Genomic DNA, 24,693 nt, shown 5'->3' on the forward strand with positions numbered 1-24,693 from the left:
TTTTTTGTGGTCTTGAACAATCATTTTCATATGTCTATTTTGCTTTCTCTCTGTCACTCTTTCTTGCATGGGGAATCAACGCTCACTTTTAGGGACCCAAACTCGCCTGGGTCCTTTTTTTTTACAGCTGGAGTGCATCGGTTTCTTCTTTGTCTCTCTAGGACTTGTATTGGAGAACCTGTTGTCCTTACCTTTTCCATCCCTCTTTTGAGAGTGTCGACCTGCGATTTTTTACTATCTTACTTTGTAACCGATATTAGCAAGGTACTTGACTTCGAGTCGATCAACTTTCTTATGTATAATACCCACATTTTCTTCTGAGACTTCAGACTCAGGCCCTTTTATGATGGGTTCCGTATTGGTGGTCAATTTTAGTACTTCAACTTGGAAGGTTGAGATGCATGAGCCAAGTTGAGTTACTTGTTCCTTTATCAAGTGATTTTCCTTGTCAGTTCTTTTTTTTGCTCTCCTTGACATTCATGAGCCCACTCTTTAGACTGGCAATGGTACTATGCAACTTAACTCTTTCATCACATATGTCCCAACATTCATTGGTCAAGTTTACTACCAAGGTCATGAGACCATCCTTAGATAAGTTATCTAGCTTTCTGAGGTCAAGAATACCCTCCCTAGTTTCTTTATTGATTTCAGAATCTGAGTTTTGACTGGCCATGACCGCAGTGTGATTTACTTTCACCACATCATCCTCCCTGGGTCTTGAGTTCTATGCCGCTATCATAGTATTTTCCAGTTTAGATCCCTATGGTGGGCAGCTCCTAATTTTCAAGCTTGATACTTCATCTATGAAACACCTCTTGACCTGGTCCTTGTCTCTGGATCTGCCTTCTTCAGATTTTCCTTTCTTGAAGTCCTTTTCATGCTTGTAGACACCTATCTCCTGTTCCTCATTATTGGAGTTATAATCAGCTCGTGTGTCTTATGTATCTGAAGAGTTCCGCTTAACTTGGTGGCCCCTCTCAGATTCATGTGCTTCTAGATAAGTAAATAGGTCCTCCATTAACATTTTGCTAATTTCATACCCTTCTTCAATGGCTGGTATTCTCGTATCCCATAAGGGAGGAAGACTCCTCAGAATTTTCCTGATTAGTTCGTCTGTTGTGAAGACCTTTTCAACGAGCTTGAGTTTACTGACAATTCTTACAAATCTTGTGAGCGTGCCTCTGACTGATTCCTGGCTTCTCATAGCGAATAGCTCATACTTTCTCATGAGTTTATCTAGTTTGAGTCATTCTTCTTGAGGCATAGCTCAATGATTCAGTGTCAACTATTCCCAGATTTCGTTGGCACAGGAGCATTCTGCAACTTTGTTGTACTCCTATGTTTCTAGACTGCAGTATAGAATATAAACAGCTGTTGCATTTAGTTCGAATGCCCTAAAATCTTCACCAGAGAATTCTTCTTTAGTTTTAGGTCTCCTTGTGCCATCCGATCTGGTTGTAGTGGGAATCAGTGGTCCTCTCGTCGTAATCAACCAGATATTGTAGTCCACAGCCATCAAATAAGTCTGCATATGCTTCTTCCATTGAGCAAAGCGCTCTCCATTTAATCGTGGTGGCTTGTGAATAGATCTCCCTTTATTGAGTCCTTTAGGTGGTGAAGCATCCATCATGATCCTCTCTTAAGGTGTTAGCCTCTTTTAAGAGAACCTCCGTTGATTCCACTTGTTGTGCTACACGCCCTACTTCTATCTTAATCAATACCAGATTTTCACCTATAGGATAGAACACGTTACGCTACCTGTTCCTGGCTAGCCTTTGTAGAATAGTAAAAAACAGTAAAGTAAAAGATACAACAATTTTACGTGGAAACCATCCGGCTCACAAGGGTGAAAAAACCATTTTTCCTTAACTCCACTACAACTGTAAGCCTATGCAAATTCAAGTTACAAACTCTGTAACCTAGGAACTAACCTCTAATTCCTATTTCACTAATCTCCCTAGACTAGTAAGCAACCTTCAAGCTATCCCAACTTGAAGTTGAATTTGACTAACAATTTATACCTATAATGTATGCTTCTATAAAAGCGGAAAAAGGTACAACTCGATAAGTAGCCTAATACACAAGTCTAGACTCAAGAACTGTACAACATAAACTCTATAAAACAGCTTCTTTAATCTTCTTCGTAGTATCAGGTCGCACTACTGTAATCAGAACTTCTCTCAATTATAGTTATGACAACTTTTGCTCAACTTCTGATTTTCTCTTTGTAGGTGCGCAAACTTTCTTCTTAGTAAGACTTGGATATATATAACATTGAGTGCACAATAGTCATCAAAACCTAAACCCTTCGTGAATCGGCCCATTAGTTGTAATAGGGTTTTAGTTGACTTAGGATTCTTTCCTTTCCATGCGGATTCACTGTCCTCGTAGGAGTCTGAAGTATCTTGATAATTATGGCAAGAAATCCTACAAATCTTGATCGCCAAGTCTTTATCATAAAACACAAATTCGATTCTGAGTAGGACTATGATCTGGAACATGTTCTTGAACCCGGTCCAAGAACCTGATTCTTTCTTCTCTGAATCTTCTCACTTGTCTGAGATGGAACATGTCCATAAGTCTGTTTCACTTGCCATTGTTCTGCAGCTATCTTTGGCTCATCTTCTCTCTCTCTCAGCTGGCCCCTTACTCCGAGGCAGCACATGTTCTCAGCCATAATTCAATCAGCTCCATCTTCATCAGAGTAAGCTTAATCCAGGAAAAGCTTAATCACATTCTGCTTGCAGCTGGACCTTTCTACTCTGACAAACTTCTCCCCCCTGTACTTGCTCATCACTGCATATCTGAACTCTGAAGAACATACATCTTATCTTGCTAATGCCCCTGATCTATTTCCTGCACTTGGCACTGTGTTGGAACACGCTTGCAGACCTGGTTCATGCGTACAGTGTTTTGTATGTTTGCAACCTCTTGAGTAGATTATATCACCACACTTGATTCATCCACCTTGTTTAGTGGCTTTATGATTTGCCTTTACCTGGTTCAATCACTTCATCTGTTTCTAGATCTGGTTTATTGTCTTTGTTCATTTTACTTTGTCAATCATCAAAACACATATGCTTAAGTCAACAGAGAGTATGGAGGTAAACGATAGAGTTTTTTTGGTAATTCAATCATCCTGGCCAGCTCCTCATTCTTTCAGGATTTCCTCTATATGTAGTTGTTGAATCCTACTACACCTACTATTTCTTTGTCAAAATAAGATCTGAAGTTGATTTCCATAGCGATAATTGGAAGGTAAGATAACATGATAGTTGTTTCCTTTTTAACTAGCCTTCTTCTTTCCCGAGTAAATTAGAGATGCCATTTACCGATGGAGAACACTTTGCATGAGCTAAAAGAGGATCCTGTTGGAAAAAGAATAGATACTCTATATATAACATAGTTGTTGCTAAAATGTATCTTTTGCTGTAAATATAAAGGTTCTTTTTCTTTTTTATCTTTGGGAGGGGTTTAGATTTTCAAATGTGATACAATCTCGGATAGCACAGCGAGCATAAATGGGAATTCAGAACAATTAAGAGGGTGTTTCCCGTGCTAAGACCAAGAGCATCCACGTATTTTAAATCAGGGAACTCCATGATCTTCAAGATACGGTTAGATGATGTTGGAGCCATCTTGAAGATTCTTACAAAGATTACAATATTTGGGAGCTCGAGAACTTGGTTGGAGATGTTGAAGAACTAGGCGCTTGGAATTCAGCACCAGAGGGCAAAGCTGGCATTGAGCATGTTTCATTGGTCTATACACATAGCGCTGAGGGAATTAATACCCGAATATGAAGATCTAGAATTTTAACTTGATAAGTAATTGAGGACACGAATTAGGTTAGAGAGTTAGTTAGTAATTGAGTGTTTTTCTACTTATCCTTGCATACTGGTAGCCGTAATATTACGCTTGTAGGCCCTTGTGTTTGATAGTAGTTTTCCATGTCTTGTTATACTGCTTTGGATTGCTTGTTCTTTTTTTACTACATCGTCCTATTATCTTGAGTTATTACTGCCTATTATTACTATTTATTATTAATGATGCTTTTTCATCTCTCTGTTACAATAATGTGCAGGATTATATGGTTGTTATGAAGATGCTGATGATGAGAGATAGCAGTTCAAGAAGAAGAAGATGATGATAACTGAAGTTGACAGCTGGATTCGAGTTGTTCCAGAAGTTAGTTAGTATTTAAAAGTTAGTTACTAGTCCATTTGTTAGTTAGCAGTTCCAAGTGTTACTTACAGTTTGTTATATTGTTTTGTGTAGCTAATGACAGCTATAATCTTGCAGATTAGATGCTAATCACTCATAAGTGATCTATAAATACTTGTGACAAGATACAACTCGTCTTACATGAATATTCAAGATCTTTTCTTCTCTCTATAATTTCTTTACTTAGCCTATTCTCGGATTGTTTCCCTGAGTTGCTAAACTGCAAATCTTCGATTAAACTCCTAGAATTGTCTGTCCTATTGATCATTAATCGATTGCATTACAATATATGCATCAGTCTCCTTGAGCTGGGGTCTATCAAAAACAGCCTCCTACCCGTAGGGCGGGAGCTAGCCCTTTGGGCGTAGGTTCGGCCGAACCCAATAGCTTTCGTCCGAATCATATTTTTGTATTAAACTTTTTTTCAAATATGTACAAATTATTAATTTAGAACCCAATAACATTAAAGAATTAGAACCCCGAACCCACAAGCTTCAAATCCTGACTCCATCTCTGCCTACCCGTCAAAAAGGTAGGAATAAGATCTGCGTACACTCTACCCTCCCCAGACCCCACCTGATGGATTATACTGGGTATGTTGTTGTTGTAAGTTTAATCTTTATGATTTTATCACCATACTCATTACACTTTTGGAATTATGGTCCAAAATGTAATATTTACCGCAAATTTAGTGGTTTTTTTAATGTATTTCTAAGCTACATGCTCGGTTCATTTGAACCCATAGTTTATTAGCTGCATCCACCGCTGATATCGCCCCGGGCAAGGGGGTGGGGGGCGGGCACCGAGGCAGGAGAATGAAAGTCCACTCAAAATGCAAGTCTAGGCGACACGCTGAACCATGCACTTTGATGCAGTGGTAGTTTGGGCAATTCTTTTTGTTCTTACTATTAGCTATAAATACTGGTGGGACACGTTTTCCTGGGGAGATAGTAAATTTTGAAGAGTGATAAACATTATTGTAAGATTGTAAATTCTATTATTTGGTTGAACTTCATGCATTACTGTCAAGTTGTTTCCTTGATGAATCTTTTCTTTTCAATTTTTATATCTTGTTTCTTTCTTGTGCTTCTTTTAGGATGGTTGGTTTGTGTACCAATTGTTACTGCATACACTCAGTTAGGGTCTGACATTCTTTCTGCTGAAATTTATCTTGTTATTTTCGTTAATTTATTTATTTGCTAATTATATCGCTGCGTGTATCCTGGACCTTATCAAATTGGTTGGAGACTCAGAGTCTCTGTTGTATGAAATAGTTGCAATCATCTCTCTTTCTATTTATATCTCTCTCTCTCTTTTTAAATGCTGTAAGAATAATGACTTAGCCTCCTTTTTAAATTAAATATTCTGTTTCTGTTGATCTGTTCAAATTCCTCCATAAGCAGCAAAGAAAGATTTGATAGCTGATTTTCTTGTTGAAAGAGAAGCAAACATTATTGTAGCCAGTTGGAATGAGTTTTCCTTTTCCCTCTTTTTCTTTTGCACCAGTGAAATACATTTGAATAATTAGTTTACTCTAAATCAACTTTCTTCTAGCAAATTCATGTCACAGATTTCAGAATGATGTACTAGTTTTGACTGCTTAAGTACTCCAGTGATGACAATAGTTTGGTTTTGATTGGTTATTTGGTGAAATGTAGACTATACCAAGTTTTTTATGAACCTCTGGTGTATAACTAAACATAGACTTTCTTGAACCGTCCCGATCATCTCAGTTTCTTTTCTGTATTGGTCCAGTAAGATTTATGTCTGGTACTTCATTTTAAAACGTCGAATCGCATACGCTGCTAGATGTCTAACATTTTACATAAAGAATAGAATATCACCTTTGTCAAATCCTGACTCCTTCTGCTTCTTAGAATAGGATCTTTCTATTTGGAAAATGCAGACTGCACTAGTGTGCAACTCAATGCGATGACCAGAGGCTAGGCACTTCCTCAGCATCTGTACATTTATTATTAATCAATTACAGATGCTCTTCCATTATCAGAAGGATCAAATTCATATTCATAAAATGTTCTAGTTTTCTTGATGATTCTCCCTTTATCTTGTCCAATCTCATAGAAAGTTCTCGCAGGACTTTTACCTTTTGCATTGTATGAGAATTTCAGATATACTATTTAGCAAATTGTCATGGTAGAATTTCTTTCATTTAAGTGATTCCAGCTGGAATTCATCTTTTGCTCAAGTGCATCTTAAGGTGATGTCATAATCAGACAGCTGTATGTGGATGGGGCTTTGTCAAAAGTACCAAAAGCATATTATGGAGTCTGGGGAATCAAGTTCTTTTCCTTTCATTTCTTTCCCTTCAAAGTGGAACCTAGAATTTGCTTCTTCTAGGTATATTCTCTTCTACTGCCAACCCTGTCCGCAAAATCAACCTTTCTCAGGCTTATAAATTCCTCGTCTGAAACACTAAAATATCTGGGTCTCCTGCTCGGGCCTCCTCAATTATTATCTTTCAATATGGTAAGGAAGTATTTCTCTTAATTCTTAGATTGATAGATTGATTGTCATATTTGAGCAACTAGTGTGTTAGTGATTTGATTGAACATGAGAGTGAATTATCTTTTGTAGAGTTTCGAGAATCACGGAAAACAAACCATTTCAATTGGACCATGGGGAGGTGAATATGGATTGCACTGGGATGATGGAGTTTATTCCACCATAAGGCAACTGGAAATAGCTCATGGAACAGGAGTTGATTCTCTTAAGGTTGAATATGACAAAAATGGAACCTCAGTATGGTCAGAGAAGCATGGTGGCAGTGGAGGTGCTAAAACAGACAAGGTTCAGATCACTTGTGTCTTGTACTATTCTTAACATATAATTCTTTGGAAGTTTCTATTTCACTGAATTAGTGAGACTATTGGTGAGCTTTCATATTAGTTGTTTTAATTGTTTTTAAGACTATTTGATGTTCTTCTTGTGCTTTTCTTGCAGATAAGACTTAATTATCCAGATGAGTTTCTAACTTCTATGCATGGATATTATGGTAGCTTGAACGAAAGGGGGTCAGTTTTTGTGCGATCGCTTACATTTCACAGCAACAAAAGGACATATGGACCATATGGTGTCCAGCAAGGAACATATTTCACTCTGCCAAGTTCTAGAGGAAAAATTGTTGGCTTCCATGGAAAATCTGGCTGGTATCTTGATGCTATTGGAGTATACGTAGATCCTATTTATAAATCTTTGCCAATTAATTCTGTAGTTCAGTCTCAGCAACACCATAACATCGTTCATTCCCAACAAAGTATTGTCCAAGGGATGGAGAATTTTGAATACTCAATGATACAAGGAAGTCTTGGTAAAAAATTTGATCTCATTGTTGCAGTCAGACACAAAGAGGAGAACAGCAAAATTTTACCTCCAAGCACACTTTTGAGACAACCTTCTAGTTCTAGTTCTAGTTCTGGTTCTGATCATGATTCCAGCTCTAGTGAATCAAATAAAAAGGTAGGATAACAGCTAGTAATTTTCTATTCATAAAATTGTTTTTTCAAATTCTGCGTATTCTGAAATACACTATATATATATATATGTTTCAGGTGGCAACTGTAGCCCCTGCCCCTATTGAGAGAGTCCCGTCAAAAACTGTGAAGGGTGTTGTCACATATTGTCCCTGGGGTGGAAGTGGAGGGAGTGTGTTTGATGATGGTATCTATGATGGTGTTAGGCAAGTTTACTTGTCACGCAACGTGGGAATCGTTTCGATAAGAGCTTGCTATGACAAAAATGGACAAGCAGTATGGGGAAGTAAAAATGGAGGCACCGGAGGATTTAAAACTGAAAAGGTATGATGAGTCCTATTATTATCTAATAGATTCAAATTTAGGCTTGTTCTTCTTTCTAATTCACACATATCCTCGCAGATAATATTTGACTATCCATCAGAGATTTTGACTCACATTACAGGCTACTATGGACCAACCATGATTATGGGACCCAACATTATCCAATCACTAACTTTTCATACCACAAAAGGCAAACATGGACCTTATGGAGAAGAACAAGGACAACAATTCTCAACCAAATTGAAAGAGGGTATGATTGTTGGCTTTCATGGGAGGAAAGGATTGTTTCTCGATGCACTTGGTGTTCATGTTTTGGAAGGAAAAGTTGTTCCATGTTTACCTCCAGCTCTAGCCCCCAACACCATTAAACCAAATGCTGCGGCGTCTGTACCATCCTTAGCTTCCCCAGTCCCCCCAAAATCCATCAAACCAGTTGGAGCAACTGTGCCATCTTTACCTACCCCAGCTCCCCCGAAACCCGCCAAACCAAAAGCAGCATCTGTCACTGAGGTTGATGATAGCCCACAGTGGTCCTTTAAACTGGGAAAGAAAGGGCTCAGCGAAGAGGTATGGAATTATATGCCATGATATTACTAACACACTTAACTGCTAGTCTCTCTGTTCTATTTAATATGGCGGTGTCTGGAGTTGAAAAAGAAAGAAAGATTTTTGACATGTAAGTTGAGTGTATATAACATACCAAAAGTACCGTTAGAGTCTTGTAGTCTTCAACTTAGCGTGTGCAAGAGCATGTCATGAAGTATAGAATTGAAATGTTTAAATTAACGAGTTTCTAAAATGTGTCAATTTTTTTGGAACAGACCAAAAAGGGAAAAAGACAGATAATACGGAATGGAGTGAGTAACAGACGTGCCTCGACAATGCCCCCCATCCCACATAGAAATGGGAAAATGAAAAAACTAATACTAAGGCGATCTTTTTTCATGTTTTTGGTTTTAATGGCAGGGAGTCCAAAGGATAGTGAAAGATCCAGCACCATATGGACCTGGTCCATGGGGTGGAGAAGGTGGGAAGCCATGGGATGATGGAGTTTTCACTGGGATCAAACAGATAATTCTAACACAATCATCAGAGGCTATTTGCTGTATCGAAATTGAGTACGATCGAAATGGACAATCTGTTTGGTCAGTAAAGCATGGTGCAAATGTTGGAAAGGTCACAAATAGGGTACGTAATCACTTATTTCTTAATATTTGACTATAAAGGACTTAATTCACCAGTTGGAATTTAAAAGTAAGAATTGCCTTATATTAACCTTAACAAGTCTTTTGCAGGTAAAATTAGAGTATCCTCATGAAGTGCTAACTTGCATTACTGGATTTTATGGTCCTATAAGCAAGGATATGGGGTTGAAGGTGGTAAAATCACTGACTTTTCACACCACTAGAAGGAAGTTTGGTCCCTTTGGGGAGGAACTAGGAACATATTTCACATCATCAACAACAGAAGGAAAAGTGGTGGGATTTCATGGGAGGAGTGGAATGTATTTGGATGCAATTGGAGTGCACATGCAACACTGGTTGGGCAACCAGAGAACCTCAAAGCATTCTCTTTTGAAGATGTTCCATTAAAGATTGATATACTTCTGTTTTGAATAAAAAAAAAGCCAAAAATAGAACAGGACCAATGAGTTCTTGTGCGGAAGAGTCCAAGAAACATCTTCTTATTTGGCTCTGTGTGTGTGAGCATAAATGAAGTTTTATTGTAATAACACTCGCATTATTTATATAATCCCATTGGCGCCTTCATTAGCTTGCTTTATCTATAAACTAGATGGCCCGTGCCCGTGCAAGGCACGGGCATTTTCCGAACAGATGAGATAAAATAATGGAAACATGATTAAACTAAATACTAACATAATATGCTTCATACTATATTACATTCATTCGTGGAACAAAGTTATATGGTTACATTTTTGAGCTTGCTAGAAAGGCAAAAACAGCGAGATTGTAGATGAACCAACTTATGCAGAAGATATGCTGCAATCGCGTGGAATCTGAATTTTGGCAGCCATAGTGGTTAACAAATTCAGCAGCCGCAGTTGATAACAAAGTGAGTTGTTCCAGGATGAAACTCTTCTCCCGGCCTTGTCAAAAGAAGAGCTACTGTCAAGAAAAGTAAAGTCTAAAGGTGCTTTATATTTGCTCTAAAATGTATTAAGAGTATTGACACTAATTATTTCTACTGTCGGAAGCCCCAATTAGTGAGAAGTCAATGGCAGAAAGTAAGAGTATACTATCAACAACATATTGATAGTTGCAACAATGTACATATGAAAACATTGTATACCTGTGATTCTTCATTTGTTTCCAATCAATACATGTTGGTTCATCAATATCTCATCTCCAACAACAAATGTTAGACCGGAATGATGTTGCACAAAATGGGACTTCCAGTTACTCTTATTAATGAAAAAGTTTCAACAAACAAGTAGTACCCGTTGCATTAAGCTTTAAGTTCATGATGCATATAAAGTATAGCAACATTGGATGCACTATCAAATTGTAGACGCATCTAATAATTTTGGATCATGAAAATGCCTTTCACTGATGAGCCTGTCAAAAAATAGTTGAATACTAAAAAATATAGATTTAAAAAAAAATACGAAGACTTCTCTTGGTAACAGGGATAGGCAAAGGATCACATATTCGGAGAAATAATCACACAATTTAAGATCTTGTCATCAACCATGTCCACTGAATATAAACATTAAAGTAAAAATTTAAGGAACCTAAGAATAGCAATTGTACAGTATAATTGCGTAGATATCTATTAGGCTAATAAAGGGAGCACAAATCCGGTAGGCATCTTACGTTAAGATTCCCATGATATCCACAAAAACGAATTTATACATGTACAAGGTTCAAATGCTTTGAGCAATATAACTCATAAGTGGGACATTTGTATTTACTTCACAAATAATCATATTAAGATGTCAAATGGCATTTGATGTTCACAAAAAGCATATTGAGATGCCAAATTGCATTACATGTAACGAACTTTTCCATACAATGTCTACATGTATTATATGTATAAAGTAAAAACCACAATAAGAGACATAAATATTTTCACATCAAACAATTTCTTCATCATACTACAAATAAGAAATTCTGGGGAAAATGAAAAATAAAATCATTAGGGCTAAACTTCAGTGACAAATATTAAATAGAAGAGACATTTCTTATAAGCTTCACATAGAATCATTAGAACTGCACTTAGGCTTTAGCATTCCTTTTGTCTTATTGGCATAGTGGTACTATCACCTATGTGGGCAAGACAAAGGAGTATTTCCACAATCAGATCCAACAGAAGTAAAGTAAACTGCAGTAGAAAATAATCTTTGCAATTTATCAACGTTGAGTAATTTTTCATGGCACTAATACCATGACTCAACTCCAAAAAGAATAGAGTTTCTTCTCTACTGATTCAATGAAGTAGCAACACAATATTAAGCTGAACAAACATAACGAAACGATTGAACTCTAAAAAGAGCTACTATACTGAGTAATCCTACTTCACTAAATTTTAATTACTTGCGGCAAATTGACATATTTTGGAAGATTTTAAGTTTCTTCTTCATAACTTTAGCAATTACATCTAAAAATTAAGCCTAATAACCATAAATTAAACATCTTACTGTCTAATCATTTAGGGCCGATGAGCTAGTTGATGCAGAGAATGACATTGAGCTTTATCTATCACCCTATATTTCTAATTTGCTTTATCTATCACCCTATATTTCTAATTTTCTACATAAACAGAGTTCAAATGTGACAGATTTAAGAGAAGACAAGGACTTTAGAAGGGACAATCCTGATGCAGGTACAATTTCAACAAAACACGTATATATATATATATATTGAATCTATCAAAAGTTTAACAAAAAATATTGAGTGCTTGTTTCACCTTCTTATAAAGAAGGCAAAAGGAGAACATAAAGTAAGACTTATCTCCACAAAAAGAAAAATGAAAACATGAAGGGAGTTTATTAATTGTATTAATTTTTCCTAATAACACACTTAAAAAGCTCTTTAGACTATTATCTGTTGAAAGTTATATCACAATGGCCAGCTCAAATATGACCTGTAAAAGGAACCAAATCCCATGTTTTTTGGTCGAGCAATGAAGAAAGTGGGATTACAAGGGCAGGGGCTTAGATGTTAGTGAGACCATGTCAAGTTTGAAATTAACATGATAATTTAAGGCCTAGATTACCAGATGATGTAAAAGAAAAATTCAATCAAGTTTTTGTCTCAAGACCTCATACATTGCAGATTTTTTTTTTTTTAAATAGTTTTTACTTACACTTCTTTGAAAATGCAACATGAACTTAAAAGGCAAACAGGTGTAGTGGAATGCGTTGAGTGCAGTGCTAAGACACAACAGGTAATATTTGAACCTTCAAGTGTCATTTGAACTGTAGATGCACTTCCAAAACAAGTGAACATTCTTCTTGTATAAATGAACAAAAAATTGTACAACATCATTGATGAGTGTTGTTTTAATGGTGTAAAATCTTAAATTTGTACCAGGTAAAATGCTTCAACAACTAATAGAAACTATTAACAGAAGACAATGCTCAAAGTTTACCTAGCTTCCTCTAAGAGATTCTAAAACCAAAAGAATGTTATAATGTAACAGATCCAACAAACGTTTCTAAAGCTAATAATTTAGGACAACAGTTACCCCAAATGCAACTCGTAAGTTGTCATGATCTTGAGCCAAAGCCATTGATAAACTACTCTTTGTAATGTAGAATGCGAAGGCTATTTTGATACTGCAATCAAGGTGGTTCTTCAACCTCCAAAGACCAATTATCAAAGCATAAGATATGAAAACATGGTTAAGGAACAAATGAATGAATGTCAGAGTATCTCAGATGGTAAGAAACTTTGACTTACACTCTAAGATCATATCATGCTTTTAGATGTGAACTGCAAGATAAGAAAGAGAGAAGCACAAACTTGTGAGCACATAAAGTAGCATGGATCCAATCTACAGTTTCAGTTTACCTGCAGCAAGACACAAAACACATCATTAAAATTTCTCTTATGACTGAAGATGCTCCTTAGTAGAATTCGAATAAGATCAACATATGAAAGTAACATAGATTGTCAAAGTAATTCTCACCAATCATTTTGTTAGAGAGAGCACTCACCAGAAACTAAAAGCACATCATCTGATAGGTATTGCACGACTGAAGCTAGAGCTTCCAAATATCTCTTGACTTGCATCAGCTTCAGTCTCTTCCTTCCAACTTTTAGGTCTCTGAGTTATACTGAAAATTGGGAATTTGTATCAATGCACCACAAGATATTGCTTTAGCTTAAGCCTTCTCCTATCGAAAGTTATCCTTACAATCGAAAGTTATCCTTACAACACAAACAAAGTTAAGAACCTGTGCATGCATTCAAATTTGTGCAACCATTATATTCCAACTAAATTTTTCAAAATATTGTGTAATGTCATGTATTGAAATATAAAAATCCATTGCATCTATAAGCTATTAAATTATAAAAAATAGTATCAACTCTCCCCCTCCTGCATAGGAAAGGCATTTTTGCAAAGCAATCACTGACTTCCCCATTTTATCCAAAATTCTGCAAGAAGAAATTTTTCAAAAAATGAGAACCTACTATTCTTGGTGAGAAAAAAAAGACAGCCCACTATCCTTCAGAGACCCCATCAAAGAAAAAGTGTGAACTTTAAATCACATTCCATAATAAGTGTTTTAAATACACTGCAAATGGGGATATGGCTAGAGATGAAAATGGTGAAATTTAACTACTTGGTTAGCCGAAATTCCACTACCAAGAGAACTCAAGGTTTCCTAGCAGACGATGAAATTGTTTCACCTTTGCCTATGCATGTCAGCCTCAAAATTACTATTGTTCGTTCCTGAATGAAAGTTCAATTCAATTCTCAAAAACTCAATTTCATACCCGAGGTTTACATCATAAATTCCATAATAAAAAGAGAAGGTCAAAAAAAAAAAAAAAAAAAAACTTACCTACATGCAACGATGAGGAAACCCATAGCAAGTCAGCAACGACGGCAGAGGAACAAAAGCATGATGCTGTATCAAGTGGGTAAGTAAAAGGTGTAAATTTATGTGGTAACCTAGCCGAATCACACAGCCGAACTCAGTGAGTTATGGACGCAATCTATCTAAATGCTTTAGCATAGTAATTATTCAAATAACCATTACCAAATTTAACCAAAACACTCAAATCTTAACCCAGAAAAGAAACCTACAGCAACAATTCAATATATACATATCAAACGAACAAGAAAACATGGACTTGAAAAGCCAAAAAGTACCTTAGGAACACAAACAAGTACTAAACATGGAAAAATAAATATTCTGAAACAACAGAGAGAGAAAGAGGGGTTGAGAGTGAAGAAACAATTGAAGGGAGAGTAAGTGGAGACTGGAGACGAAACACGTGTCGTATGTATACAGTGTACAAGCTTAACAAGAAGCAACAGCTGGACTCAGTGCAATTACGGTAATACCCTTCGTCGTACCAGCTACCCACACTTATTGAGTTGTTGCTACCCGGTCTTGTTAGACCAGAACCAGTAACATATTGAACCAAACGGCGTAAGAGAAATTTTATATCACCTTCAAAAGACAAGGAAACACTAACCATCTGAGTAGTTCATTCTCAATATCTTTTTTCAAATGTCCAGTACATGAAAAGGCACACAAATACTTCCAGAATTGTATTTCATATTAAGCTAGCTAAAAAATTTGACACCTAAATATAAACGGTAAAAGATTCCATATTTTAAACATTTTCCACATAAGAAATTTTGTTTGGGCAAATTCTTTTACTCTTCCATCCTAAATTGAATGATGACTTTTCTTTTATCGGTTATCTTCACAATGATACCCACTTACTCATATTGTAACTTATATATGCCCAATTGTACACAACAAAAGCAAAAGCAACAGATTCCATTACAATAAATTATTAAGAATCTTTATAACTATTTTAATGTTTTCAGTAATTATTTCTAAGTAAGGGAGTTAGGATATAAATCTTGAATCCAGGAAAAATTGAAAGCCCCAAGGATAAAGTTTTATAGCTTTGTTAGTAAATAAAGAGGAACACAACCATGTCCTCTTTTTTCCTTACCATTTTCAGCATAAATCAGTTTAAAATTTCACATTTATATCGTAAGCTGCTAAGATACTTTATGTATCTCTGTGACCGGGTATGCTATAGGTAAGGCTACTTGGTATGTAACATCCAACATTCTAAAGCAAGCTACTTAAAACAGAACTGACATTCTAGTCCATATGGTCTTCTTAATCAAAGATCAGCTTTAGCTCTATCAACATTCGAGATTAGCTATAACTAACAGATGTTTAAGCACTATAAAACTTCCTCTCACATGTTCAAGCTTCTATAAAAATTTGCATACCTTTTCTCAGCATTTATTGAACTTTCCTGATATCAAGAAATAGAAAACTCAATTGACATTGTTTGATGTCTGTCTTGTCAAAACATCAAAACTTTAAAATTTCAAATCAAAAACTACCTACCCGCTAGTAAAAAGGCCTTAACAACTGCTATACTTTTATTTCATAGTTTACTGGGAAATGATCTACTCTTAAGTTAGCTCATAAAGCATTCACGTTGCTTTCAAATGAATTCCTTAAATATCAACAATAACAACACAATAACATACCCAGTGAAGTCCCACAAAGTGGAGTCTGGGGAGTGTAGAGTGTACAGACCTAACCCCTACCTTGGGAGGTAGATAGGCTATTTCTGGAATTCCTTGAATATTAGAAGACCAATAAAGCACTGTGTTAGAAGAGCACATAAAACTTTTGTAAGAGCTTACCTTTTGAAAGCTAAGCTCTACAGAGCTATCCATAGACTTTTGAACATGGTTGATATTTTTATCTAACTTTGTATTATTCGAGTGCAGTATTTCTGCTTTCCAAACTTCCAGAAACAGTGAATTGCTTGCCGGCTAGTTCAATGTAAGCCAACTAAAGAAATTGCACATAGATTTAGAAAGAAAAACAAATGTTTAAAAGAAAGAAAGAGTAAAACTCGTCATATAAAAACTAAAACTATGGAGCCAATTTAGAAAAATTACAATATGCCTGCTTCACAGCTATACATTAGCCTGATTTAATCATTCTTCTTGCACTTTTTTTCTTTTCATGGTAAAAATGCATGTCTTTCTTCTTATAATAACTATTTTACAGCTTCGTTTTCAGCTCAATGACAAGGAAAGCAATATCTGCCAGAAAGGATTAATATGTTGAATGTAAATTTGAAATCGGAAGTAAAATATTAAAATCATCATTAGTCCAAGATCCAAGCTTCTTTCAAAACAAATTAAAATAACAAATTGATACCACTTCCAAAAACAATTACTTATATGTCCATTTATTTTTGGATAATGACCCTGAATATATAATCTCAATTCTCAACCTCATAAAGATTCATTTTTAACTATCATCGTGTCTATAAACTGTGGCTTCTTATCTGTATAGAGTTGTTCAGCAACCAAAGATATTTTACATACCTGGAGTCATGGACTACTAAAGTATTAATAACTTTTAACATATTAATGAACTGCCCCTTTTCATCAAATGTATTTAACTTTCAACTGAACAGTGGAAACCCTATAGATCTAGCAAATCATACAAAAAGAAGCTTATAACGAATGAAAATATTGGACTCCTATTTATGTATATTCTTACTTTAGTTCCATTCAGTGGGAAGGCCTGAGCATATTGCTCAAGAAGCTATCCACTGGGACCACCAAGAGCTGCAGCATTACAAAATTTACCTACATCACATATGTCCAAAATAAAATATAAGGAAAAAAGGGACCTAGATGGATAAACCTGATTATTTCACATTAACATATCACGGACAGGGAAACATGTAATCCATACTCACTGAACCGTTATTCTATCTACATAAAGTAACAAAACATCCTGAGTTGGTTATAAGTCCACTGGTTATAACGAATGAAACAATGTTTATTTTCAAAAACAAACTGGCCAATTCCAGCGCGTGTCTTTCTCCCGTCGTAATTACCAAGGAAAACTTGGAAACAACAGTATTTTCATTCAAAAAACACTGTTTTCCACATGGGAGATCAATGCCAAACATGATAGTATAATATGATAACCTATTATAGGAAGAGTGGCATGAACTAAAAAATGCAAAAGGACAGTGAAACCTTGTCGAATCAGGAATCGACATTTACACAATAAGGCATACAAAAGAAACAATTCCTAAGCATTCCTAACATAAGTGGAAGAAACAACGAAAAATATAATTTTGATTAGACAATATTGATACCATATTTCATAATCCTATCCTAAGCAACAAAGCCAACTACTCAGTACTTTCTTATACATTATATGATTATATATCATGCACGAGACTTACGCAAACAGAAATAACTAAGTTTTCAAGTTAACTTACCATATTGAAATTTCTATGTCTTAATTAGTATTCCTTCCACCAAGCCTACAAAACAATTTTTTTTTTTTTTAAAAAAGCATTTGTTTGAGATGATAATTGGCACCATTTCCTCTTTATCTTTAGGAATCAAAATTACTAATACTGTGCAAAAGTAAGCAACTTTATAACAAGGCTAAAATTGCATTTACCACATGTACCAAAAGTTCCCTCACAATACCTGTTAATGAGAACATATATATTTCATATGGATAAACATCCTCTAGAATACTTAAACATTGGGACTGGTTAGGTACTCCGATTCAGAACGTCGAAGGCCAGAGTGCAAGAATTAAAATTCAAAGTGTGTCACTCATGTCAGGCATTTCTTGATAGAGTTTAATTATCCATACCTCTCCATCAACAATGCCATACCTCTCCATCAACAATTCTTGACAGAATATTCTATCTCATGTACATGTTGTAGTCTCAGATTCAGAACTTCTGTGTCTACCTATGTCTGATATAAACGCCAGTATAACATTTTACCAAGAGAGCATAAGTTTTAGCAATTAGTATCTTCAAGAGACCATATAAACTAAAATCCAGGAAATATTCCATTGAACTGGTTAATTAGGTTTGCTAAATTTAACCAGTGCCATATTTACAATCATTCACATCATCCTCAAATGATATTATTTTCAGGTGACCCAGTTAAACCTTCAAAAGGATAATAAACTATCTTGCTTCTACTGTTTAAGAAAGTCCAAAGTAACTCATTTTTCCAACTCTCATGCCAAACAAAAGTAGGCTGTGCAAGACAAATTAAAAAAATTGAATACTAATCTTTTTGCGGATTTAATTTCGGAGGATTTAGACACTTCGAATGAGTTCTTCTGGATACCCACCGATGTTTGCACAATTTGACACAAAAATAGTCAATTAATCAAATTCATAGGAAATCCTAGAATAACAATTGAAGAATCCAGTTCCTTTTTGAAAGTCTATGGCGATGCAGCAAAGATCATCAATGGAGGATGTAAAATTAAGAAGAAAAAACAAAGAAGAGAGCCCAAAAATTGGAAACAAAAACTCAGTAGAAATGAATTAAAGATTTATCACAAAAAATAAAGGAATTCCAAAGAAGTATCAACTCAGCAAGCTCACCTGAGAAATTGAAACATAGAATGAAGAACAACGAGAAAAAAAAATCAAAATTAGATAAATTGCTTACAGAATTACAAGAGTGAAGCCAAATATCACCTTCTGTCTTTCTAGAATGGATACATGCAAAAGGTGAAAGAGAGAGTTGGCCAGAGCATCACATGGGTTTGCATACAATTGGGAACCTAAAGTGAGTTGGATCAGTTAACATAATGCCCATGAAAAACATATTAATTACTAAAGTGCCATTCGTCGTTCACCAAAGCTTCACTTATTATAATTCTAGCAAAAAATTTAGCGAAATAGCAACAATACATTCAAAAATTGTATAACATTAAATTTCATTAAATTTAATTCCTAAATTTAAAATTTTAATTACTTCGCATCACTTATAAAGTTGTCTTAGATAACGATGTTTATAAAAAAATAATTCTATTAGGTACTTAAACAAATTATAAGAAACCAAACAATGAAATTAAAGCTTAGTAAGAATTGGGTGAGTTGGGATATGACCGTTAAAATTTCATGGGTTACCTATTTGGATATCGCTGTTTAACTTGTACCCAATTTTTAAAAAAAAATTCAACAACTACCTACTTTGAAACAACTCATACATGTGATGTCAGAAGTTATGCTTGACAAAGCCTAACCTCAGATAAAATTTGACAAAATATATGAAGTTTCATGGTATCAAGACGTACATATCCTGTCAAGTTTAGCAAAATGATTGAACTTTTGCCTAAACTTCAACCATACATGCATGGATTTTTGGTAAAAGTGTCTGAACTTTAAGCAAAAACGGCTGAAGTTTGGACAAAAAATGACTGAATAGTGCCACGTATGGGTGAATTCAACAAACATGACTAAACTTTAGTCATATGTGCCTGAAATTCAGCTATATGACACTTGAGACATTTCGTTGAAGTTGTCCCGAAGTGGGAGACTTGAAATTTTTTAGGGAAAGCTACACAAACTACCCATAAACACCAAAATAACTCCCCGTATCTACCCCTTCTAAAACTAATTACATGAATGCCTATTAGGCACTAAATTAATACCCGCATACCCATGCACAGTTTTGATTATAATCATGAGCTTTGTCTTTATGCAGCTTGGATCATTAATGAGGTAAGGATTGAAGCCACAACTTTGTCTTTATCCTTTAGCTTTTACTATTTTTTTTTCCATTATTTTCTCTTTCTTTCCTTTTTTTCTTTTTAAAGATAAGAATATTAACTAATTATTTTTATACTAATAAAATACAGAAAAACTAAATAACTAGACTATAACAAGAAGTAATTAAGAAAATAATAAAGTCACTAATTTATTTATTAAAATCTTAATTAATAAAAATATATTTTTATGAAAGTAATTCTTTTGCAAATGAAAACAAAACTTATATTTAAATATGACCCTACCTTTTTTTAGTTTTTCTCAAAATTAAAATTTGCTAAAAATGATAGAAAAACTAAAATATTAAAATCAATTAATTATTTTTGTATTTTTCTTTTATAATATTTTCGTGAACGAATGAACTTGTCCTCTATGATATCATATCAATATATGATATATATCATGTTAGTATCATAGAGTATTAATGAGTTTTTTGAAGGAATGAATTAGTCCACTGTGATACCCTGTTAGTATATGATATATATCATGTGAGTATCATAGAAGATTGAGAAATGTTTTTGTTTTTATTTTCATTTTTACTTTTAAGGAATAAATCACTCTTTATGATACTCTGTCAGTATATGATATATACCATGTGAGTATTATATATGATTGAGCTCTTTTTTTTTAGGAATGAATCAGTCCTCTATGATATCTTGCAAGGATATGATATATCATGTGGGCCAATCATCCATGATACCCTGTCAGTATGATATATATACCATGTGGGTATCATAGAGGGTTGAGTTGTGTTTTTATTGAAGCAATGAACCTGTCCTCTATGATACCTTGTCAATATATAGTATATGATATCTACCATGTGGGTATCATAGAGGATTGAGGAGTGTTTTTCTTGAAGAAATGACACATTCATCTATGATACCATATCAGTGTGAAGTTATATACTATGTCGGCATCACAGAGGACTGAGTAGTGTTGGAATGAATTTGTCATCTATGATACTCTATCAGTATATGATATATATCAAGTTGGTATCATAGAGGACTGAGTATTTTTCTTAAAGGAATGAACTGTCAGTCCTCCATGATACCATGTCAATATATGATATACCATGTGGGTATCATAGATGAATGAGTAGTATTTTTTGAAGGAATGAATCAATCTTCTACAATACCCTTTCAGTATATGATATATATCATGTGGGTATCATAGAGGATTGAGTTGTGTTTTTATTGAAGGGATGAATCAGTCCTCTTTGATACACTATCAGTATATGAATACCAAGCTGGTATCATAGAGGACTGAGTGTTTTTCTTGAAGGAATGAATCGCCAGTCCGGTATGATACCATATCATTATATAATATATACCATGTGGGTATCATAGTATACTACAACAGTATACTTCAATTGCTACTGATTTGATATACTATATGCTAGAACAAATTGTTTTTTGAGGAAAAAAAATAAAAAAAACATATATATCAGTTATCCTTTCTATTGATATAAAAAAAAAATAAAGAAGCCAAATGAGAGTAGAATTAGATTATGAAAAAAAAAACACATGAGGAAAAAAATAATTTGAAAAAAATAAAATTAGAAAAGGAGAAAAAAGTAAATGAACATCACCATAAATTAAAAAGAAGAATAAATAAAAATAGCAAAAAAGGTGAATGAAATTAGATTATGGAGATAAATGAAAAAAGAAGAAGAAATAAATGAAATTAAAAAAGAGAGAGAGAGAGAGAGAGAGAGAGAGAAAACGAAAAGAAATGAGCTAGAGTTAAATATGGAATTAGATTATGGTGAAAATGAAAATAAAAAATAGCATGATTTGGGAAAAAAATAAATGAACAAAAAATAAGAAAAAAACGAGAAAAAAGAAAAGAAGATAAGTAGAGAAATAAAAAAAGAAAAAAAAAAGAGACATTACCTATAAAAACTACAATAGGTATAAAGGTTAAACAGTTTTGGAGGTATGAAAGTAAAGGGTGCATGGAAGGGTAATTATTTTGTGTGAAGTGGGCATTGGATTGCGAGTATGACTTAAATAGTGGTCCCATAATAGCGTATCTGTGCACTTCGACAATTATGGCCCACTATTTAGCCCATTTCAGCCTAACCCGTTTGAGCGCAAGTAAGTATTGACTCGCACATTTCTTAACTCAATTTAATTTGACCCTCCAAATACAGCCCAACTTGCTGATTTGATAACCTTAGGTGGAAGTGGAACTCTATTAGTCTTATTTTCTCTTCAGATGATCGTCCGGAACGAGTCCATTACTCTCTCTGTCCCATTTTATGTGATGCATTTTGACTGGACACGAAATTTACTAAAGAAATAAAGACTTTTGAAATTTATGATCCAAAACAAGTCATATAGATTTGTGTGATATTAAATCATTTCATTAAGGTTACCATGAAATGTTTAAATTAAATTGTTTTCTAAATATAAAAAGAAAAGCATGACATAATTAGGACGGAGTGTCATCAAATAAGCATCAGTCAATGAATTAATTGACCTTAGTGCCAAACGATATTAAGGTCAGTTATAAGATTCCTCTATATCAATTCTACTGATCTAAAGCCAGTTTATTCTATTGCTAATAATTATTAACTTGTCTTTGGTGCTCTAATTATACAATCTGTGTTCTCTCTTCTTCTCGGCTTCACATCTTTTTGAATTTCATGCATATAGAACTATTGTTCATTTTTATACCTTAGTTTTTCAGCTCTTGTGAAGTTCTTTGTGTTCTGTTTTTTGACGACCTTTAAAACTAGAACGAGCAAGTCTTTCGATGGTGATGTTTATTTAGACAATCAATTAATGTGACCTTCCACGTAAGGTCAAAAAAGGTACATAAATTGTTCAGACCCCGTAACGTGGCTGACACAATAATTCTGAATTGGTTCATTATATTGGAGCAAGTAGAAACTCAAACCAGAAACACTTGAACAAATACTCTAAAGGAAACTTATATTTCTGTCTAGTTGACACGGTCACGGTATGCTATGAAAAGCTAGCATATGAGAAGCTATTATTAGAGGATTTGGTAGCAGAGGAGTAGTTGATTTCTTCATGGAAGCTCTGTATAAATCACCCCATGCATTTGTCACAGAGATATGCACTTCCATTAAACAAAAACTTGTTTGTCTAGTTACTCAATTAGAATCACCAATGGCTTCTCTCAGAGTTGTTTTTACTCTTGTAGTGATGTCCTTTCTCTCCTCTACTATGTCCCAAGCTCTTTCAGGTCTTTTTCCAGAATTCTATGAGTTTTCATGCCCACAAGCAAATGAAATTGTCATGTCTGTTTTGGAAGAGGCTATTTCTAAAGATCCAAGAATGGCTGCTTCGTTGCTCAGACTTCACTTTCATGACTGCTTTGTCCAGGTATAAACCTTATCATATATGCATTATCTTTTTTCTATTTCTTTCGCTTTAGGCATTTGGTATCCGAACCTCACAGGCCGACCTATCTGGTGGAACCTTAAAGGGTAAAGCATATGCATTCTCTTTTCTTTTTGTTCGCTTTAGACATTCAGTATTTGAAACTCACTGCCCGACTAATCTATTAGGCCCCACTAAAGAGGTAAAGCACTCCCCAGCCGGAGTTTATCACATAATATGTATTGTCAAATGTGAGAGTAAGTTACTAGTGAAGGTTTCACCAAGAATATTTCTTTCTTTTATAGGGGTGTGATGCATCAGTATTGCTAGATAAGACTAGTGCATTCAAAAGTGAAAAGGATGCAGGACCAAACAAGAATTCCATCAGGGGATTTGAAGTGATTGATGAGATCAAAGCTAGACTTGAACAAGTTTGCCCTCACACTGTCTCCTGTGCAGACATTCTAGCCCTTGCTGCTCGCGACTCCACCGTTCTAGTAAGCACCTTTTCGTTTCATCTTAATAACAATAGAGTACAAGTGCTTTTGAATTCTTGAACTTTGTAAAAGAGATTAATGCTGCTAAAATAATATGGTGAAACAGAGTGGAGGACCACATTGGGAAGTTCCACTAGGAAGAAGAGACTCAAAGGTAGCAAACATCAAGAAAGCAAACATAAACATTCCTCCACCAAATTCCACTATCCACAGCCTCATCAAACTTTTCGCCCAACAAGGCCTTGATGAAGAAGATCTTGTTGCTCTTTCTGGTGAGCTACTTAATCCTCCTGCAAACTCTTTTTACCTAGATGAGATAATGCTAAAAGTTTTAATAATTTTATCATGTAATAGGAGCACACACCATAGGTATGGCAAGATGTGTGTCATTTAGGCAAAGGCTATACAATCAAAAGGGTGACAACTTGCCAGATGCAACACTAGAGAAAACTTACTACACTGGTTTAAAATCAACTTGTCCAAGAAGAGGAGGAGACAACAACATTTCCCCTCTAGATTTCACATCTCCAGTCAGATTTGACAATACATATTTCAAGCTGTTGCTATGGGGCAAAGGACTTTTGAACTCAGATGAAGTGCTACTGACTGGCAAAGTAAAAAAGACAAAGGAATTAGTGAAGAGCTATGCTGAAAATGAGGCACTTTTCTTCCATCATTTTGCAAAGTCAATGGTGAAAATGGGGAATATCAAGCCACTTACTGGATCGAAGGGTGAGATCAGGAAGAATTGTCGCAGAGCTAACTAACTAAATATTTAGTTTCTGTGTATCTAAGAACTACTATATGGATTGTCATGTTTGCTTTATTTTCTGCTCAAAACCCGAGCTAGCACTATTTTTTAAGTTCAATTGATTTGCTCAATTCCTGTGGATTATTAAAGTTTCTATAAACTAAATTAAAGTAATACTCAAATTTTAGAACTATAGCATATTCTAAGCAATATAACACGGGGCAGATACAGAATTTAAAATTAATTGGTGCAGAG

At 34.9% G+C, this 24,693-nt stretch overlaps 2 protein-coding genes and 1 long non-coding RNA gene across 16 annotated transcripts; 2 read left to right on the forward strand and 1 right to left on the reverse strand.

The window, feature by feature from the left end:
- Positions 1 to 5,029: 5,029 nt before the first annotated feature.
- On the forward strand, positions 5,030 to 9,808 carry LOC132041435 (jacalin-related lectin 3). 2 transcript variants are annotated; one of them, XM_059432150.1, is made up of 8 exons: positions 5,030 to 6,711; positions 6,820 to 7,032; positions 7,186 to 7,701; positions 7,794 to 8,039; positions 8,118 to 8,606; positions 8,861 to 8,896; positions 9,006 to 9,227; positions 9,335 to 9,808. In XM_059432150.1, the coding sequence occupies exons 1-8, from the start codon at positions 6,709 to 6,711 to the stop codon at positions 9,629 to 9,631; spliced, it is 2,022 nt and encodes a 673-aa protein (XP_059288133.1). In that variant the 5' UTR covers positions 5,030 to 6,708; the 3' UTR covers positions 9,632 to 9,808. The 2 variants fall into 2 exon arrangements, with proteins under 2 accessions (XP_059288133.1, XP_059288134.1); XM_059432151.1 differs by lacking the exon at positions 8,861 to 8,896 and having other exon boundaries at positions 5,032 to 6,711.
- Positions 9,809 to 9,885: 77 nt separating this feature from the next.
- LOC132041436 (uncharacterized) lies at positions 9,886 to 18,938 on the reverse strand. Of its 13 annotated transcripts, none has more exons than XR_009411043.1 (9): positions 18,738 to 18,938; positions 16,792 to 16,880; positions 15,918 to 16,068; positions 14,071 to 14,180; positions 13,849 to 13,958; positions 13,191 to 13,338; positions 12,962 to 13,072; positions 12,747 to 12,837; positions 9,886 to 10,162 (listed from the first exon to the last, which is right to left on the reverse strand). It is a non-coding gene; the product is annotated as an uncharacterized LOC132041436 (long non-coding RNA). The 13 variants fall into 13 exon arrangements; XR_009411040.1 differs by having other exon boundaries at positions 9,886 to 10,184; XR_009411041.1 differs by lacking the exon at positions 9,886 to 10,162 and adding an exon at positions 10,191 to 10,615.
- Positions 18,939 to 22,720: 3,782 nt separating this feature from the next.
- LOC132041432 (peroxidase 9-like) lies at positions 22,721 to 24,631 on the forward strand. Its single transcript, XM_059432146.1, has 4 exons — positions 22,721 to 23,193; positions 23,496 to 23,687; positions 23,794 to 23,959; positions 24,042 to 24,631. The coding sequence occupies exons 1-4, from the start codon at positions 22,879 to 22,881 to the stop codon at positions 24,452 to 24,454; spliced, it is 1,086 nt and encodes a 361-aa protein (XP_059288129.1). The 5' UTR covers positions 22,721 to 22,878; the 3' UTR covers positions 24,455 to 24,631.
- Positions 24,632 to 24,693: the final 62 nt, after the last annotated feature.

The sequence above is a fragment of the Lycium ferocissimum genome, unplaced genomic scaffold (assembly GCF_029784015.1).
Source record: "Lycium ferocissimum isolate CSIRO_LF1 unplaced genomic scaffold, AGI_CSIRO_Lferr_CH_V1 ctg1020, whole genome shotgun sequence".
In the NCBI taxonomy this organism is placed as follows: domain Eukaryota; kingdom Viridiplantae; phylum Streptophyta; class Magnoliopsida; order Solanales; family Solanaceae; genus Lycium; species Lycium ferocissimum.